The 19,097-nt window shown below is 45.2% G+C and overlaps 1 protein-coding gene across 1 annotated transcript; it reads left to right on the forward strand.

Annotated features, from left to right (window-relative positions):
• The first annotated feature begins 361 nt into the window (after positions 1-361).
• Positions 362-18,509, forward strand: LOC144104288 (dehydrogenase/reductase SDR family member 9-like). The gene is made up of 5 exons (XM_077637186.1): positions 362-884; positions 11,716-11,922; positions 13,649-13,831; positions 16,240-16,372; positions 17,946-18,509. Exons 1-5 carry the CDS (start codon positions 680-682, stop codon positions 18,274-18,276), a joined length of 1,059 nt encoding a protein of 352 aa, XP_077493312.1. The 5' UTR covers positions 362-679; the 3' UTR covers positions 18,277-18,509.
• The last annotated feature ends 588 nt before the right edge of the window (positions 18,510-19,097 follow it).

Below are 19,097 nucleotides of genomic sequence, written 5' to 3' on the forward strand. Positions count from 1 at the left end.
GGTGCCAGGAATTTCTTTCGACCATTAGTGCCAAAGGTGCTGACACTTCAGCCTTAGCCTTGGGCGTCCCAGCTCTTATGCGAGCAGAGTGCGATGGCACCAGGCAGATAACAGTGTAATAGATATCGGCACAATGGACCAAGAAAAACCTTAAGGGCTACGCCGTGCGCCCACCTCTACCCTTATCTAGAAGAAAGAATTCTGTCTCCTTCATTCTCCTCTCCCTCTCCAACTCACTTTCCCAAAAATGCTTGAACCGACAGTCTTTTCTGCTATCATCGCTGCAAATCAACAACCGCCCCAACCATATGTCCCCCCAGCGAACGGCCATTTCTTTTCTGCCTAGCACGCGTGCAAGCTCGTTATGCAGAGCACCCGTTGACGCCAAGGTCGATCGCTTGGGTTACTTCTCCGCTTTCGCTCTTTCACGTAAACGTCGGTGCTCTCCCTCCCTCCCTTTTTCCCTCCCTCTTCTTCGGTGTGCTTCTTACTCGCGTCCGCCCACCTTCTCAGGGGTGGCTACCCTCTCAATGGCAGCCTTGACGTTTTCCTATATGCCGAAGCACGGCCGAAGACTTTCGCTGTCGTAAGAAGCGAGCACAAGTCGCAGCGTCGCAGCACCCGTTGTGCAGCTAGGGAAGTACCCCGAACGAAAGCCCATCCACCGGCTGTGCTAACCATGCAGTCTGCGCTGCTGATTTGCGCCGGGCTGCTGTTTCCGGTACGGCTCCTGTGTCTTCGTGTTCCAGTCCTGAGCGAAGCTGCCGCTTTTCTAGGCACCTGGATACTGACGCTAGTGTGCAGCTACTGGCTGGCCTGCTTCATATGGAGCAAGACGCTGAGGAAAGCTGTCTCGACCGAAGGCAAAGCAGTGCTGGTGACCGGTGAGTTTCGCTTTGGAGTTCATTAGCACGCTTTTGCACACAGAAGGGCGTCGGAACATCCCGGCCGTGGCGGTCTAATTTCGATGGAGGTGAAATTCTAGAGGCCCATGTGCTGTGTGATGTCAGTGCACGTTAAAGAACCCCAGGTGGTCGAAATTTCCGGAGCCCTTCACTACGGCATCCCTCATAGCCTGAGTCGCTTTGGGACGTTAAACCCCCATAAACCACAGAAGGGCGTCGAAAAAAGTTCAGTGAATTTTCACAACCAGTAAACTACCGTGTGCTTCACCGCAAAGTCTGCAGATAGTGTGACGTCCTGAACACGTTGCATCACCAAAAGCAGTATTTAACGCTCTTAGCCTTCAAGTTACATCGAATCCTGATTACCATCTAAAGCTATCGGAACGACATAGGTGTGAAAGGAAGCTCACAAGCGGGATAGCTGATTGTTGTGGTAGCGTGCTATGTCGCACGGGAAGTTCTTAAACATGTGAACGCCTCAGAGTCTTCAACGGCGTTAATTTTTCACGGTTCAAGTACCACAACGATAAGCTGAAGTTGTAACATTAGTGAGCGAACACAAAGCTCCGAAATATCTGTTCTAGCGGTACCAACGGGCTTGTGTGTGTGTGCCTCCTTGTTGTTGCATTATGAACCTGTACTAGCGCACGGTGAAGCCCACGAACGTTTTGGACCCATTACAAGCTTCCTGGCGTTGACGTCATGGTTTTCTATCGTGCAGTGACGGTTGCGCAGTTATATAGCATTGCCTAGAAGGAAAGCTAGCTGTTGTGGCCTCTGTAGAACGAATACGGATTGCTCGATTTCTGGTAGCTTGCTCGGCCACTTGATGGCAGCAGCTGCAGTCGTTAAGCCAGACACTTACATAGACCGCTTTACTCACGAAACACCCTTATATAGCGCTTTCATAAAGAGAATGGTGTCGGACAAGGAGGGAAGGTATTGAAACTCGCCTAAGCAGCTGATGTGAAGGCAGGTTAGCAAAAGCATCAGTCAGAGAAAGCAAAGAGACCAAGCTAACAGCGGCAGGGCTGCGACATGCAGTGGTGCGGCGTGTGTCAAGAAACGCCATAGAAACGCCGGACTGTAGGGAACATATAGCCTGACGCTGTTCAATAATAGGCGACGTGTCGCAACGACAGCCACCGTGGCCAGCTTTTCTATCATGCCCGCGCGGCGAGTGACGAAGGCCGTGAGCTTTGCCAGGAACACTGCTTCCTGGCTGTTCAGACATCGATTTATCGACGTCAACTTTAGCAGGGTCGCTTTGATCGGATGCGTCACGGCGACTACAGATGCAGCGATTTGAGATAAATTTTATACTTTGGGACTGCAAAGTTTCCAGAGAGCTGGAATGCGAGCAGCGCTCTTCCGACATCTGCTGCACCGGATGACGTCGCGGAGTTGTCAGTCGCGCGGTTCATGTATGTGTACAAAGTTTTTCATCTGACTTCACACAATTCTTAAAAATAGGCTTTTTGAGCTAGAAGAGTGCTTTTTTTTTTTCGGCGTAGCATTTTCAGCGGTGTAGTACGTCAGAATATAGCTAAGATGTGCTAACCATACTAGGGTGGTTAAGTTCTATTGAATAGTTAACTTTTTAACTGTTACTTTCAGGCTCTTTAATTACTGAGAGGCATGTAGCTCACCGTTAGTAATGCCCATATCAGTTTTTAGAACCTCCGAAACGTGTTTACCCTCGGCCCTGTGGCCAAACAAATTATAGCTACATTGCGCCAAAATACATGCGCTTTCGACAAGATTGCACGCAAAACAACGAAGGCTTAATCGGACTTTTATTCTTTGTACAAGTCATAAACTAGTCTAATTCCTTGCTAAGCTTAAGACACGAATCGTCACTGAATAGCACAGATCGAAATGTCTTTATCCATGTCGAATGAAAAGTAACGCGTTTGGCTGTTTTCATAGGGTTAAGACTGCACAGCTATATATAACAAAACTTGTGGACGAACCGCAGCCCCCGCCTGGCTTGAGGCTTAGCAAGTGGGGCAGGTCGAAAACTGAGCAATTCGAATGTGAGCGGTGTCAGTAATTTTTTCATGCCCTATTTAAGGTAGAGGATGCCAGCTGCTCCGTGTAACGTGGGCTGCAGGATATTTGAGATTGTCAAAATGATGCCACCTCACCTGATCTGGAGACGTTACATATATGCAACGGCAATGCGTGTTAAGGTACTGTGCCAGAGACAATAATTGGAATGCAATGCGCATGAATTGACAAAATACGAAAGCAAATTACAGAAAGGAGCAAATTTTAGCACGAACGTGCAAACATCACTGTGAATAGCTGGCCGCTACTCGTGACACTAGGCGCGCCATGCTGTGAGATTGTACTATAACAGTTACCAAGTTACAGTAACATGCCATGAAAATTAGCTAATTTTGCAAAAACATCAATAAAGCGTATCTGTTTAAAGTCGCACAATTTTTGCAGTGCAAATTATGAGTGCCGTTTTTTTCTTGATTGATGAACTGTCTAAGGAAAAGATTAACACTAGAAAGAAGGCAATAAATTGGAAGATTGTAGTAAAATTGCAAACGAACCATAATGATGAAAATGAGCTGATAATAATGGAGCTAGAGCACCTTTGGCCGGAGAGTGCCATGAGATAGAAAAAGTGCATCTATTCAAGGTAGGTCAAAGACCCATTTTCCAGGGTTTTTAGCCCGGGGATGCCGAGAACCAGGCTAGAGAAAAACGTGTACCCATTTAAAACCGGTCTCTACCCATCGGCACCGGGGATCGAACCACGCACCTTCCGAATACGAGGCCCGATGCTCGAACGACTACACCATCGCTGCGGCCAAGAAATATAATTATACTAGTGAATATAACTACCGTATATATGCGAGTAAGTGACGCACTTTTTTTCAAAAATTTTGGCGGGTGTTGCTCTTGCCCGAAAGCGCCATTTTTCAAGTCAGTTTTCAACCTGTATTCTGGAGAAAATTTATTCTCCAGTACAGTTCGGCGATATATCTAGCGCATAGTTTTGTTTGTATCTGGCGTATAGTACCTGATTCCGCGAAATGTCTTGCCGCTTTTGTTTGTTGCCGCGAGGTCTTTCTTTTCACAGCACTACAGGTGCACGTACTTATCGACGCCGAAATTTCGGCCCGCTGCCCGCTTTCCGTGCACTTCGGTGCATGCGAGAGGTTGAAGCTTGGAAGCTGCATTGTACACGGTTAAGTCTTTTTCTCCATCGGAAACTGCCACCTGTGGCAGAGTGGCAAAGCGGACGGTTCATGATGCAGCACAAATGAAAATGATGTCTAAATTCGCGGACGAAACTTTAAGACCCTCACAGAGAACAGTGAGCATGCTCGAAGATGATGATAGAAGAAAGCAGCTGCTCGGAGATCGCGAGCGCCCTTGTAGATTAGCTGATTTCAGCCGATGTATATATTTTTTTTTTCAGATTATCGGCTCGCAAGTTTGGGGGAGCGGCCCATTAACGAGGGCGGCCCTTAGCCGCATATATACGGTATACCGATAATTATAACTCAAGATAACTGCAAAGATGACGTCACAAATTACTGCCTGAGAAATCGCGCACATCCCGCTGTAAGAAACAAAAAAATGCTAGGGAAAATGTTTGCAACTAATAAACGGTTGCATACCACTATTTTTCTTAGCGATAGTTAGTATCTAGGTCAAGAGCAGCCGCCTGTAAATACCACAAAGACGATGACACCAGAGAGTTGCTCTTACGTTCTCGGTTCAAAGCCGTTATCGGGAATCCATTCCTTCTAACCTGCCAGTGTGGTTAAATCTTTGCGCATCATTTTTCGAAAAGTGTAAAGGCCTGTACACATGCCTCTGCGGAGCTAGTTCCTAGCCGTGTTGTCGAACTGCTGCTTTATCGGTGAAGCCTCGTGATTGCAGAGGCCTCGGGATCCGGCCCGGTGACGTAATTGGGGTGTGTTTGAAACCATGCACGTGTCAGATAAAAGAGAAGCTGAAAACAGACTGCGCTAATTGACTGGCACAGCTGGCGTATTCCTTTGCAATGACACGTTCTGCACATACTGCGACAGTTGTCGCACTGCAATTTCTGGTGTTATGAGCCACAATCACAAGTGCTGTCCAGAATCGTTCAATGCTCGTCTGCTGTTATATACACTTGCTTTTCCGTAGTTAATGTGCGCCGAACACAGGTGTATCGAGGTGGCTTTTGTGCTGATATGGTTGTCTCATTCACGCATATAGGCGCTGTTTGGATCAAATAATTGTGAAGAAAAATTTGCAATCTATACAGTAATGCTTGGGCTGACGAACGTTGCATATACAGGACGCATGAACACTTGCCTCCCCCCCACCCCTTTTGTGCCATTGATGCTTTGCATATTACGTAAGAAAAAAAACAGCTTCCACAAAAATGTCTAACACTAAACACAAGCGCAGGGTATAAACTTTGGGGGTTCCATGATTTTTTGGCAGTTTTCTGGTTCATTGTTTTTTGCTGCGTGTTTCTCACAAAATGCGTGCGACCAGATGAGCCGGCAGCCTTTGTTGTACGAAACTTAGTAACTAAGCTTCTACGACTTTGACCGCTTCCGTTTCCTTGCATCCAGTTTTCATTTTTCGGTTTGTAGTCTCCATATTTCCTGTCAACGTATGTCTTGAAATTATTGTTGCGATATTTAAGCTGGTTGAATTTTTTTCTTTATCGTTTGCTTTGTTTTTTTCCTGTAGTTCGCTGTCGCATACAAATTAAAACCCCACTGCTTCAAAAGTGCTTTTGGGCGCTTAATTAAACATTAACGGAACAGAAAAATTGCAGGAAGATAAACAGCACTGTTTTTCGTTCTTCCCATGGAAAAATTGGGCCGCATGTTTGAAATAACCCAGATTAATGTTATTGGCACTACTCCAATCAAAATTATTAGGCACCACTCAAAAAGGAAGAACGCGAAAAGCTGATACCCGTTCGAAATCTTTCAGGGCATGGGGGTAAATTTTAGTGTCTTGTTTGTAACGCTAATGGCTTTGGCGAGGCTGCTGCTTACTGCTTCGGTTGTCCAGAGAGCGCTGAACTATTCAAGAGGCATCAAAAGAGACGGATGCCTCGAAAGCATATGGTGTAATGCGCTCATGGCACCAACAGTGTCATCACTTACAGTGCCTACACGTAGTATTTCAAACACACACGTAAACTCCGCTGTGTGCATCGTGCGAGACATTCACAAAGCTGACGCATCTTCTCAATCGATGATCCAGATGCGTCAAAATTTAAAATATCGAAACAATCTCTATGAAATCGGGCTTTAAGGACACGGCATAGCCTCTACAGAGCACTCTACTCATTTACGAGTCAGTCATTTAAGCGCCGTGTATTATTTGGGTTTGAGCATTTTATTTTGTTTTCTGGCTAGCGGTCGCGATTGAGTGTGAAAAAGCATTGCTGAAGAAATGACGCATGCTTTCAGAGAGATCAAGAAAAATTTGCTTCCTTAGAGTGGAGAAATTTGAGCAAATTGCAAGCCTCGTTCCGATCACGAACGTTTCAGCAAAATGACCTCTGTTTTTCAGGGCCCAGATACAGTTGAAGACTTCTTGACACATTGGCCAGCTTACTGAGGCGTTGTTCCCAACCCTTAATAATGTTTGTGCTGGGGTGCGAAGTGCTTTCATTTATTTTAATATACTGCAGCCAGCAGTGCTGCCTTGGCAGGAGAAGACCATGAAAAGTCATGCCGCAAATAATGTTTCTAAGCATTATTGGCAGCAGGTCATGCAGAAAACAATGCTTCTAAGCACAATTGACAGCAGAAGGCAATGAAATGATGCAGCAAACAATTCTTTTAAGTGTTATTGGCAGCTGAAGACAATGAAGTCACGCAGCAAACATTGCTAAGTATTTTTGACGGGAGAAGGCAATGAAAAATCATGCAGGAAACAATGTTTCTAAGTGTTATTGGCAGGAGAAACCCATGAAAAGTCACGCAGTCAACATTGCTTCTAAGCATTAGTGGCAGCAGGCCATGCAGCAAACAATGCTTGTAAGCATTATTGGCAGCAGAAGGCAATGAAAGGTCATGCAGCAAACAATGCTTCTAGCCATTATTGGCAGCAGGTCATGCAGCAAACAGAGCTTCTAAGCATTATTGGCAGGAGAAGGCAATGAAAAGTCCTGCAGTAAACAACGCTTCTAAGAGTTACAATTTTTTCTTCTCCACAATCATAACAGGTAGGCTGTTTGCATTGTTCAATATAGTGAAGGAAGAAATATATTTAAGTGCTTCGCTTTCATTTTTATGAGCGGATGATGCCAGTTTCAAGTACGATCTAGATGATAGGGTTTCGCGTGTTACAAAACTAAACAGTTCAGAGAATAAAATGCTCCAGCGTCATATCCGCTAGCGTCCTAACGCGCCCATGCCTGCGGAGGTTGCTCGCGTCTCCGGCAAATGCAGCCTCGGCTGCCCGACCGTATCGGCTCCATCAGCCGCCGCTCGCTGCGAGCGGTCTGGTCGCGATAACATCTACGGACGAGCGCGCGCTAGCTGCATGGCGGTGGGAACCTCACCTCCAGGCAGCTGGCGCGCTCATTTCGCGGCCACCGCTGAAGAGCTAGCCTTCGCCAACTGAGCGCTCGATAACCTCACGGAGCTGCTCGGCGTTCGGGTCCTTCGGACCCGGTATCATGAGTGGCCAAGCTCAGCGTTTAGGAGAAATCAGCTCGAGGACGGTGTCAGCGAAAGGGCCGTAGTTTTCTTTGTTTAATGAAGTTATGCAGTACAGGGGAATGGTGAGAAGGAATTCGCTTTTCGTCCTTATGCAAATGCTGTCTCACCTTTCGGAGCAGCGCTTAGAAAGGTGTTACCTTCGATGAAAGTATCCGCAATTTCCACGTGCGTGCTTAAGGTTAACCTTCAGGAAATTCTCGACATCCGGCTTTTTTTTTCGAGGGGGGAGGGGGGAGGGAAGTGCTACTTCAGACCGATAACTTGTAATATAGAAATCAGTAACCTTAACGTTCCGTGGTTCAAGTTCCAGAAGTGGTTTTATTTGAGGATGTAATTTGGTAGTATATTTTAATGCAGACAGCTGGGAGAGTTAATAGATAAAGAGGAGGAGGTTAAGGCAGGGATGTTAACCAGAAAGGGGTTCCGGTTGGCTACCCTAGTCCATAAACACTCAGAAAAGTTATCCCCTGCAAAAGAAGCAAAAGAGCAGGAAAGCTCAACTATCTCACTTGTTAGTTCTCGTATTTTCTTTTCCCCGCATTCTTTCTCCATGCTTTTCATTTGCGATATTGCATGCTGCCAACACAATGTCAGCTTTGCACTTTCATTATACGGTTGTGGAGGCTTGGCAGCGATCACAGTAGTTAATCTCATTCGAACCAGGATATACCGAACTCCAAGGGGATGGCCGAAGGGTTCAATATACCGATAATTCGATACATAAAAACGGTAACGCATAAGGTTTATTGTACCCTAGAAGCAAGGATACATTGCCGTACGCTAGTGACGCGTCGCTTAATGTGCGTTAAAGGGGCACTGGAACGGTGACACTGGAACGGTAAGAAAAGTCAAATCATCCCGTCCACAGAGGTTTTCGGTCTAGCATACGTAGCATCGGTGATATCGGCGATTAGAAACAGTATTTCGTTTTTTCCTCTGAACGCATACGTCGAAGATAGGAAGCATAAATAAGGGTTATATTTACAGAGCATGACCTCACTTCGTCAACGAAAGTGGCAGCCAGCAAACTTGCTCTGCTGCTTGCTTTTTTTTTCTATTTTCCGCTCGCTTCTCCACCACGGCTAGACATAAGAGTGAAAGGGAGACATGCGCCTCCGTGTGCTGTGTCTACCAATATAGTGGCCATTGCTTCAGAGGCAACAACACAACATTATTGCCGTGGTTTTTGGAGAGCTAATGACAGCTCCTTACAACTGACGTCACTCGTTCCTTACCATCTTGAAAGGGGAAATTAGAGCTAGAGAGCGACACCAGACTTCCCCGCGAAAAAAGGGAATGAGAGTTTAAAAATGTGTATTTCTAATATGTCGGCTTGCTTTTGAGGATTTGTACCCGGCATGAACGTGCAACAGCCTTTAGTCTACGTAATTCACGCATTTAAGTCACTTTCAAAACCCTTTATCGGGCCCTTTAAAGGGTTGATGCACAGATGATATTAATGGTAGATATTTGAGAAGTGACTGTACGTTTTGAAGTACAAACTTCGTATGCCCCTAACGGTTAACTCGCTCTGATGTCCATCACAAGTTACCGTGGATGTTGAGAAGAAAGTTATCTTAAATATAAGACGTCAAGCGAAATAAAGCGCGAATGACACCTCTGACGCGAGGATTATTTCCGCAAGTTTATGCAATGTTAGAGCACTTTGAACACATTGTTTACAGTGAACTATTCGAATTACACCGCACGCGGAAGGTGCGCAGTTCGATTCCCAGTGCAGCCGGTGATAGAAAGGGTCCTGGCTCTCGGCTTTTTTGAGGAGAAATGCTTCTAAATCGGTCTTTCACCCCACCTTCAGTAGTCTAAAACACCTTGCGCCTTTGCGCTTTTTGGCTAGAGATGTCCTTGCGCCATATAAAATCATTATCATCATCAAGTGAATAACTCGTGCTAAGTGGGCTTAACTTGAATCAGGCTGGCTCAGGCGGAGATGAGGAGAGAGAACAGGCAGTGAGTGAAAGCACTCGCTTATCTGATGCGACCCTTATCTGTTTGGCCTCGAATACTACGTCCGCGTCTGGGTTTTGTGCTTATCTGAAATCACCAGTAACTGAGACAAGGTTGAATTCCGCCCCGACATGAGAGTTAGAGGATCTGATAAAATTAGAAGGTAAAAAGAGATGGTTAACCATGATAACGAGCTTAAAGAAATACAAAAAAGAGTAGGCTATGTAATAGATGTGCTGAAAATTCTGGTCGTTGATGTGGGCATGAGATGGCATTTGAGATTAGACGTGATAGCCTTTTGTTTAATGAGAATGCACCTTTGTAAGCTAGGCCGCCCACTACTGACTGCATTTAGTCACTCGAAACTCAAAACGATAACGACGGGACATAAGGTAACGGACAAAATTTTAAAAAAAATTCACCGGGGGACACACAGGCTAGTAGCACCACACAAGTGACAGTGAATAAGCTTTGGCACGACAGTACTTCCAGGGAACACCGAATGCAGAAAATTAGGCTGCAGGCGATAAAAACCTGCGGTAAAAACCGTGACTGAAGAATGACAGGTAAAAACGGCGGGGGAATAAAAGCAGGCCAGAAATAAAGGCAAGCTTAGAACCTATTCAAAGCCAAGAGACCAGTGAAAAAATAACTATAAACGGGCACAGAGAAAGGAAGGACTACGTATTTGCCGCGCCGCCCAGGAATTCAATCTCTTCATTTGACAAACCGATAGGTGTCCTTGCGAATTGATCATCTACATGGTGGACCTTGAGTGCTTCTGTGATTTCCCTAGATAGCCTATCTCGTCCTCTGCCAATGATGACGCAACGGTTAAGGTCAGGAATAAAGTTACTATCAGCGGTATGTTGATATTTTTTGCAATGCTTGGCGAGGTTCCAGGTGATTGCTATATTGCCCATATTGTTTTCATCTTCTTTAAGTGTTATGTTTATGCACCTGCCAGTTTGTCCGATGTGCCTTTTCGGGCATGAAACTGGCACTTAGTAGGTTGCTTCAGATTCACAGGGGTCGTATTGAACAGAGTGCGTATGCCCACACCCACGGGGGACCGGGGGGTTGTTCACTTTTGAACAAAGCGCGGAAAGTTAGTTCGGAGCCGAGATGATTACGCCCACTCCCGCGCGTTGTGCGACTTTATTGAGGCGATGACTGATTCCGTAGAGGTATGGCATTACAACTTCTTTGCGGTCACTGCTGGATGCAGCAGGGACGTCATGTTTCGTGTTTCTTGATTGTCGAGCATGTCACGGAAATTAGTAAATGTAGTGGGTAGACTGCTGTTGCAAAGCGTTAGGTCTGTTTGCTAAAACTATCCTAATACTATCCTAATACCTGTGTTGCTGATATATGTGTTTATAATAGAGCAGTTACTCGTTGGCATCCACCAATGCGCAGCTATACAGCTGCACATGAACGCTGTACAGCCTTCTCAGAAGCTTTGCAGTTAAAGAAAAATTAATCTTGGTCCGGGGCTCGAACCCGGGACCACAGCTTCACCGGAGCAGTTGCTCTACCAATTGAGCTAACCGGGAAGGCAAGCTTATGGTAGGACGAGAGCGAATTGATCAATGACTCTAAGTGGGAACAGTGTTGGTCAAATGAGTTTAATTTGTTCCATTCGCTTCTCGCCCACTAAAACAATGGATATTTGAAATTGTCTGTATGGAACGGAAATTCGTTTGTGCGTTTAGGTTATGGCGGGTTAAGCGGCCAATATGTATTTTGTAGCGGGCAGTTTTTTTTTTAAAGCGATGTTTATTGCCTCGGGGCATAAAGGTTATGAAACGACAGATGAGTAAGATGCTTAAGTAAATGAAAAAAAAGGCGGGCTTATCTAATGAAATCAAGTAGTGAACGATGACATGGGCCCGGTGTCCAGGCAATATAGGAATTCGGATTGTCCGTTGAGAGACCCACCGCCACCAGGTGCCGAATTCTCGTCGGCTTCAGCAGCTTTAATCTATCGTCGCAACTTCGATCCGGAAGTAAATCTAAAACTGGCTCTTTAGTTAGGAAACAATGTTCCCTTTCGGACTGGTTGTACCTGTACGTCACACCGCACTCTACGCTTAACGTATAATCGAAATTCTTCACTCTGTGAATCGCAGGCTGCGACACGGGCTTTGGCCACCACGCAGCGAAGCGCTTCGCTCAGGATGGCTTCACCGTGTTCGCCGGCTGTCTGAACGCTGCCAGCGACGGCGCGAAGGAGTTGGCCACGCGAGCCAATGTACATGTCCTCCAGTTGGACATAACCAGCGACGACCAGGTCTACAAGGCTCTTGATGAAGTGAAGAAAAGCCTTGGATCAAACGGTGCGTCACTTTCCTAAACGGAGCATATGCGTTGTTTGGAAGTTATTAGAATTGGAATAGAACTGCCTCCAAAAGTTTGTTTGGCAAACACTGAGAAGGTCGTTATGAGTGAGATTTCTGTAATACGGTTAGGTAGATTGTGGCGCTGCAAACAGGCTAATAACATTGACAGGCCTAATTGCTTCACGAGAAAATAAGGAACAGAGCTAAAAATGCCGGGAACAGACACGAGGCGTAAAACGAAAGAGAAATTCAGCGAATATGAATTAGTTTATTTTTTTGACCGCGGACAATATCAGTCCCTTGAAAGGAAACTTATAATGGATACTATAACACACGGTAGGAGTGACAACACTGTATTCTTGCAAAGCGCGCTTTATAATCGTCGCTAGCTCAAAACGAGCTTGTCGCTGCCTCAGTAAACGCCAGAAGGGGACAGAGGCAATGCTAATGAACAGAAGGATCGCGCATGCCGAATTTATGAACAGGAAATCATTAAGGATACGAACGCTCCCCTACATGTCAAGCGGCCCGTCTGTAATGGATTCACTTCCTCAGAGGCTTCCCAAGATCATTGCTTGATGTGCGACGTTTCTAGTTTGCATTCTTTTCGTGAAGTATAACATTTGCGATGAAGTAGGCTTATATCCTAATTTTTAATTCTTTCTTGTTTTATTTATTCATGCCATTCTGTATTTTTTTTGTTCCTTTAGCTCCTTTCTTTACAAGCGCTTTTTTGTACCACCTATTTTCTTAACGGTTCAACATTTCTTAGTCTCCAGCGCCTATGCTTTTGCTGGTTTCATGCTGCGGTTTCCTTTTTAATTGCTTTTGCGTTATGCTTTCAGTAGGAGCTCGCTAATTCCGAGCATTCTGTTTAATTGCCTCCCCCCCCCCCCTCGGCAGAAATAAACATAACAGGACTCTGTATCAAATGTTTGTAACTTATACAAGGGAGTTATAGAAAATGGGTCGGCGCCTTATGCTGTCCGTCGCACGAAGCTCATAAACGCAGTATTTAGCCGGGCATAGCTTGAACACGTACTTGTATGTGTGCAGATAGGGATTGACAACTATTTTAGTGTTACATAAAGATAAAATTTCTTTGGTTCGGTGCTACTTAATCAACATGCTTTAATTTGAAGGACCTGCTGTTCACCAAGCTCGCAAGCGAATGAAGATGCAGTCGACTAGTTGCTGAAGTTTATCGTTGAGCAGCAATTAAATGTTTGCTTGTGAAAAGAATCCTAAGTTAACAAAACTACCATAGAGAATCAATTTCTTCTTTCCATTTTGCCTGATGATTCACTGCCGTGCGCAATTCTAAAAACGAGGCAACTAAATTTAAATACCCTCACCACCAAAAAGGGTCTTGCTTTCCGTTAAAAGCACCACGCTTTTCGCTTCGGATACAACGAAATGTATCAGTGCACATCCTCGTAGATTACTCAATTAGACTGCGTAAAAAAAAAAACACTTGGGCAATTTGGCCCTTGTGGTTTGTGTCCACTTGCATATCATGCTTACTTAGTTGGAGGTGAACATGGGGGCTCAGCTACGTATAAAAGGACGGTGAAGTGAATGCGGCCTACTGCAGACAAAGTTCTATATATTACTGCTCCCTATCCCACGTTCTAGTAGGTGTCGTAATATTTGTGCACCATTAGTTCTGTGCTTGTGCGCGTCTACGACATGTCGAGCTTGATTTTCCCGCACTGGCTCGCAGATCTATGGGCAGTGCTGGCCAACGCTGGTGTCACAGGGATGGGCCTGGTCGAGTGGAACTCCATAGAAAGGGTCAAACACATCTTCGAAGTGAACGTGTTCGGCCACGTGCGGGTTGTCAAGGCATTCCTCCCTCTGCTGAAGAAATCAAGGGGACGTCTAGTCATAGTGACAAGTGGTCTTTGTGAGTATACCAAAACTCTATAGGGCCGCCGCGGTGGCTCAGTGGTTATGGCGGTCGACTGCTAATCCGAAAGACGCGGGTTCGACCCCGGCCGCTGCGGTCGAATTTTTATGGAGGTGAAATTCCAGAGGCCCGTGTACTGTGCGATGACGGTGCACGTTAAAGAACCTCAGGTGGTCGAAATTTCCGGAACCTTTCACTACGGCGTCCCTCATAGTTGATTTGGGACGTTAAACCCACATAATTCGTAAACCTATAAACTCTATGCGGCCGCTAATAGCAACTTATGAGGGCGACAGGCAGAGTAGCTCGTGTTGTTAGGCATTACAAATGCGCGCACCGTGATTTAGCGCGTATAATCCAGCACCAGAATTTGAAAAAGAAAACACAATAAGAGATAGGGGTACAATTATTATGGTTTTTTTTTAATTTCAAGGGGCAGGGACAGTGGGTTCACGGCAGTACACGGCGTCGCATGCCGCGTCGGCTACCTCCGCTGTCATAGACGAACATCGAGCCACTTTGCTGAATCGATGGCTGACACTCGATAGCCTCATCGGTCAGAACGCATTTCTAGGCCAGACACACACTACTGTTTTGTAAAAATTTGATATCTGCGTGGAATGCTATATCAACTAAAATGGCCCGCAAAAGCTTAACGAGGTACGCAACTAGCAACAGCCTTACGGTGAATCTTTGACATTGCTCAGAAATCCTTGGAAGACAGCAAAGATAGCGATAACTGAATGTGTTAAATCAAGCGGTATACCGAGCTTCCTGAAATTCTTTAGACAAGGAAGCAGTCATGATCACTGCAGTTATAAAATGCGTAGTCATACTTTCTTCATATCAGTATACGGGTTATACGGCGGTATTTTTTTTTTTGCTGCCTTGGAGTCGATATAGGGGGGTGCTGGTCGTAGAATATCGATGGAAGATCAATGGTCGGACAGATCGGTAAAGGTAGAAGAGAAGGGGTATAAGGACGCTTGTAGGCTTCGTCACGGCCCTGCTTTGATCGATCCCTTTGTAAATAAACCCCCGTGTGTACTAAACACGTAACAGCATGAAGTTGCAGATTATATGAGCGAAAATGCGATATATATATATATATATATATATATATATATATATATATATATATATATATATATATATATATATATATATATATATATATATATATATATATATATATATATATATATATATATATATATATATATATATATATATATATATATATATATATATAAACCGTGCCCTACTGTAAAATGCTGAACAGTGTTAGTGCAGCCACTGCAGGCTGGTGCGAACTTATCTATGCGTGGATTGACGGTGATCGCGAGTTTTCAACGTACCCCACTTTGCAATGCCACACAAAGAAGTTTCGCACCTGTTGCGTGGCTTTATTCCTATGACGTTCGGCGACTGAGCTCGAAGTAGTGGGTTGGAGTCGCAGGGAGGACATTCCGGAGAAAAGGGCTGAGGTTGCTTCTGTTTTGATTGGTTGGGGGCCTCCAGTCCTTGCCCAGCCAAGGACGGATGATGAGGTTACCCGACCTCCTTTGCAACTTTTATTGTTAGCCATTTATAAGTCTTGTTTTTGCTTTTAATACTACGTAGAACGAAATACCTTTTCAAGCTTTCGACACCGCAATAATTTTTTGTCTTTGTAAAAATCCGCAGGAAAAAATTCGTTATAACTTAAGCTTGGCGCATGACAGCCTTAGTTGCTTATGCGCCATTAAACTCAGCACAACCTCAACACAACACTCACAGGCGGGACGAAAGCATTTTGATGGAAGCTAAATGTGACAACGCCCACGTGTCGTGTCGAAAATAATCCGGAGGCCTCCAATATAGCGTTTCTCGTAGCCGACTTGCAGGCTCGGGACATCAAACCCTAGCAGCCATACCAGGAACGTTAGATGACAAGACAAAGGCATATCTTCCAGGGCAACCTTATCTTCATTGGGCAGAATGCGAAGTAACAAAGGGGAGTGAGTAGTATCCGAACAACTATTTTGCGGCAAAGAAGGTGCTGTGTGCTGCTGTGCTGGCCGTGGCTCCTTATATAGTTGTCGTCGTAAAAGACTGTTAAACAATCACTGGTGATTGTTTCTTGTTATCCCTGAGCTGCGCTCTGATTTTCCAGATCCGCTGTGATGAAACGGACTTCAGCTTAACGCCGGGTGAATTCAGTCGTTTGAACTGGGCTGTGTATCTGCTGCGTTATGCAACTTCAACAGTCTTTATAACTGTACAAGCCGACGTTCTCCACGCTGAGTCCGCTCTGTGCACAAGAGAGGAGAATGCCAGAGGCGCCTTCACTTCACTGCGCCTTCGTAAAAGATTGCGAGGAGACATTTTGCAACTAAGTGATTTACTTGTTTTCCTCCCTGCAGGCAGGGTAACCATACCTGGAACCACAGTGTACTGCATGAGTAAGCACGCCATGCTCTCCCTGGTGGATGGCCTCCGAAGGGAATGCGAAGAGGCCGGCGTTGATGTTGCTGCCGTGGAACCCACTGCTTACAGGTAAGGCATATTTGGGAACACTTATACCTCGCTCTATATTTTTGAAGAAACTGTGTTCGTGGAATACTGGTTTTCAGGATTATTCATGGAATACAACTGCGAAGTCCGGTCATTCCACCCCTTATACCTTTTGTTACCTTAGTCTAGAGATATTTCATGTACTTGCACTCAGCCGTTTTAATAAATAACTGTGGCAAATGCGCGACCTACTAAATCGTTTTCAGCTATGATTAAATGGACATGTGAGCTCTGTAGTTTGAATGGTGCGGAACTGCATAATGTAGAGATTGTGTGATGGAGGGCGCGTGCACAGAACCAGATACAGCTGGCATTGGTTGCTGTTGAACCCACCATGGAACGGCTTCTTTAAACCGTGCAAAAAATTATCATGGGAGGTTAGGGGAGCGACTGTGAGTGAACGTATTAAATATGGCAATGTTGATTGGTAGGTATGAATCATGCGTGTAGACTGCCCAGGTAAGCGACGGAATACTTTCTTAGGACACTATAAAACAATGTTGCAGTTTGCGTTAAATCAGATACACTGAACATGATCTGCCTTTGCAAGGAGCAGGTCACGGCTAGAGCTGAAGGCGCGTGATCCATACCGGAATGGAGCAAGAAGACGCAGAAAGAAGTACGGCAGACATTACCGCCTGCCTTCTACCAAGAGTGAAAAACTGATTACCATGACGGCGCTTTGAAGGAAGACAAGCTTAGTGTTCAGGCTTGAATACAAAGCTTCAAAGTTCTTACTTACACTGTCATGCTAAGTTATGGTAAGCAGCAGATAGCAAAATAGTTTTGTGTAGCTTTTGAAGAAAATTGACCTGATACACTCAGCTGCGGTTAATCAATAACGGGCAGTTGAAAGCTCCTGTTTCATCGTGGAGACTGATTTATACTTTAATTCCTAATGATTTTTAAAACCTGGTTTAAAAAGTCTGTGCCTTCTTTGGAATGATACGGAACTGAGAAGTAGCTAAATTTTCTCCATGGTAGAAGCCACCGAAGAAAATGGGAACAGACACAGAAATGTAGTTCTGGTTCTGTTTGCAGTTCCCTGCTGAAAACCTTTTCTTTCTTTTTTTTTAACGAAACTTACCCAATAGATAATCAAAGCTGCATGATTCCTACACTTGCTTTGGTATGTCTGAGAGGCAGGAAATTCTCCGTTGTAACGCTAACAAGGAGGCGGACAGTAGCACTCACAGCAATTTTCACTTTATTTATTTTGATGTGTGCTGCTATCATGTATTTTTTTCCCAGTTTCTGTTTAGGCCTGCTTGTGTATGAACAACTGTTCTCCAGGTTTTTGTAGCCTGTATGCTTCGATCAATTTTTATGTCTGTATTGCACACATAAGTGTACACGCTTTTAAGAGGATGCTAGATGTTATATTTTGTATTTTGTTTATGGGATCCTGGGCTTGCTTGCATCCATGTCAGATCGGTCCGCTGTAGTTGAAAGAAGGCCCAAAAAAGACTAAAAGTGCAAATAATAAACGACCACTTGTTCTTCCTGTTTGGTCACGTCTCTTAATGCACCTCATTCTTTTGCGTTCATTGTGTAGGACCAACATGATTGAGAACATTGGGAGCCCCAAATACATCGAGGCGGATCTCAAGCGCTTGCCCGACGAGGTAAAGGAACTCATTCCCGAAGACAGTGTAGGACGCTGGGCCAAATTCACGGGCGGCATGTTCGACCTCATCACTCGCGATAACCCCATGGAAGTGGTCGACCAGATGAACCTCGCCGTGACTGACGTCAGACCACGACCTTGTTATAGGGCCATGACTCTACAGGACAAGTTCTGCTTGCTCTTCGTCAAGCTCTTCCCTGACGAAGTTCTGGACGTTTTCTTCACCCTTTTTAGGGCGATGGTGCAGTTTGTGAAGTAGAGCCAAGCGCTGACTATGAAAGCAACTTGACTGTGTGATAGCAGTTCGTTATAAGTGGCGTCCCTACCAGGATTTCGGCGGCATGGTGTGAAAGACTCCTCACCTGCGACCTCTGGCCACTATCACCTCTGCAGAATGAACTGATGGTTACAAGTAGAAAAACTGTGCTCACGTTTTCAAATATGGCAATCCTTGAACATCGCGGAGTGCAAATATAGGGCAAGAAAGAATAATTGTCTAAGGTTTGCTGATGGCTTGCATAATTTCACTGCCCATTTTGCCTCGAGAGATAACCGATACCGTCTCCTACAGTCAGCCGTGACCTTGAAGCGAACTGCTCCAGGATGGGTTACCTGCTTCATTTACTATTGTAAAGGCGGAACGTTGCGTATGAAAACGTGGACGCTCTGCGAAAGCCATCCGTATATACGCAACGAAGACACGTGATTTATCTGGGATGGACGTTGCCCTGTCCTGACCTGTATGGGGCATGAGAAGAAGGGCAGAGGAAGGTCCGAAGCGGTAACTGTGCGGTTGGATATGGTTTGATGGAGCGGTTGTCTTGCGAACAGGCATGCTTTTAAAGTAGAGGACTGCGATAATCAGCCTCTGTGAAGTTCGTTGCTGCCAGTCACAGCGTGCAGATGCTAGGTTGATGGTTTGGTGAGGCAGAAAAGGCAAGTTTCGGGAATATATTTGAAACATTCTGAAGGCCAGGGGTCAAAGGCAGTCTGTGGTTAATTTGGCGAGTCATTCAAGACACTTGGAGTGAGTGCTACCAAAGGAATGCGAGGATTTTGGAAAATGAGCTGTCGGCTAAC

Source organism: Amblyomma americanum, chromosome 9 (genome assembly GCF_052857255.1).
Source record: "Amblyomma americanum isolate KBUSLIRL-KWMA chromosome 9, ASM5285725v1, whole genome shotgun sequence".
Lineage (NCBI taxonomy): Eukaryota > Metazoa > Arthropoda > Arachnida > Ixodida > Ixodidae > Amblyomma > Amblyomma americanum.

What these genes read in the sequence shown, in the direction of transcription:
- LOC144104288 (XM_077637186.1), top strand. Translation starts at nt 680, where the DNA reads ATGCAGTCTGCGCTGCTGATTTGCGCCGGGCTGCTGTTTCCGGTACGG. An exon ending in CAAAGCAGTGCTGGTGACCG is followed by an intron (nt 885 to 11,715) that starts GTGAGTTTCGCT and finishes TGTGAATCGCAG; the next exon opens with GCTGCGACACGGGCTTTGGC. An exon ending in GTGGAACCCACTGCTTACAG is followed by an intron (nt 16,373 to 17,945) that starts GTAAGGCATATT and finishes TTCATTGTGTAG; the next exon opens with GACCAACATGATTGAGAACA.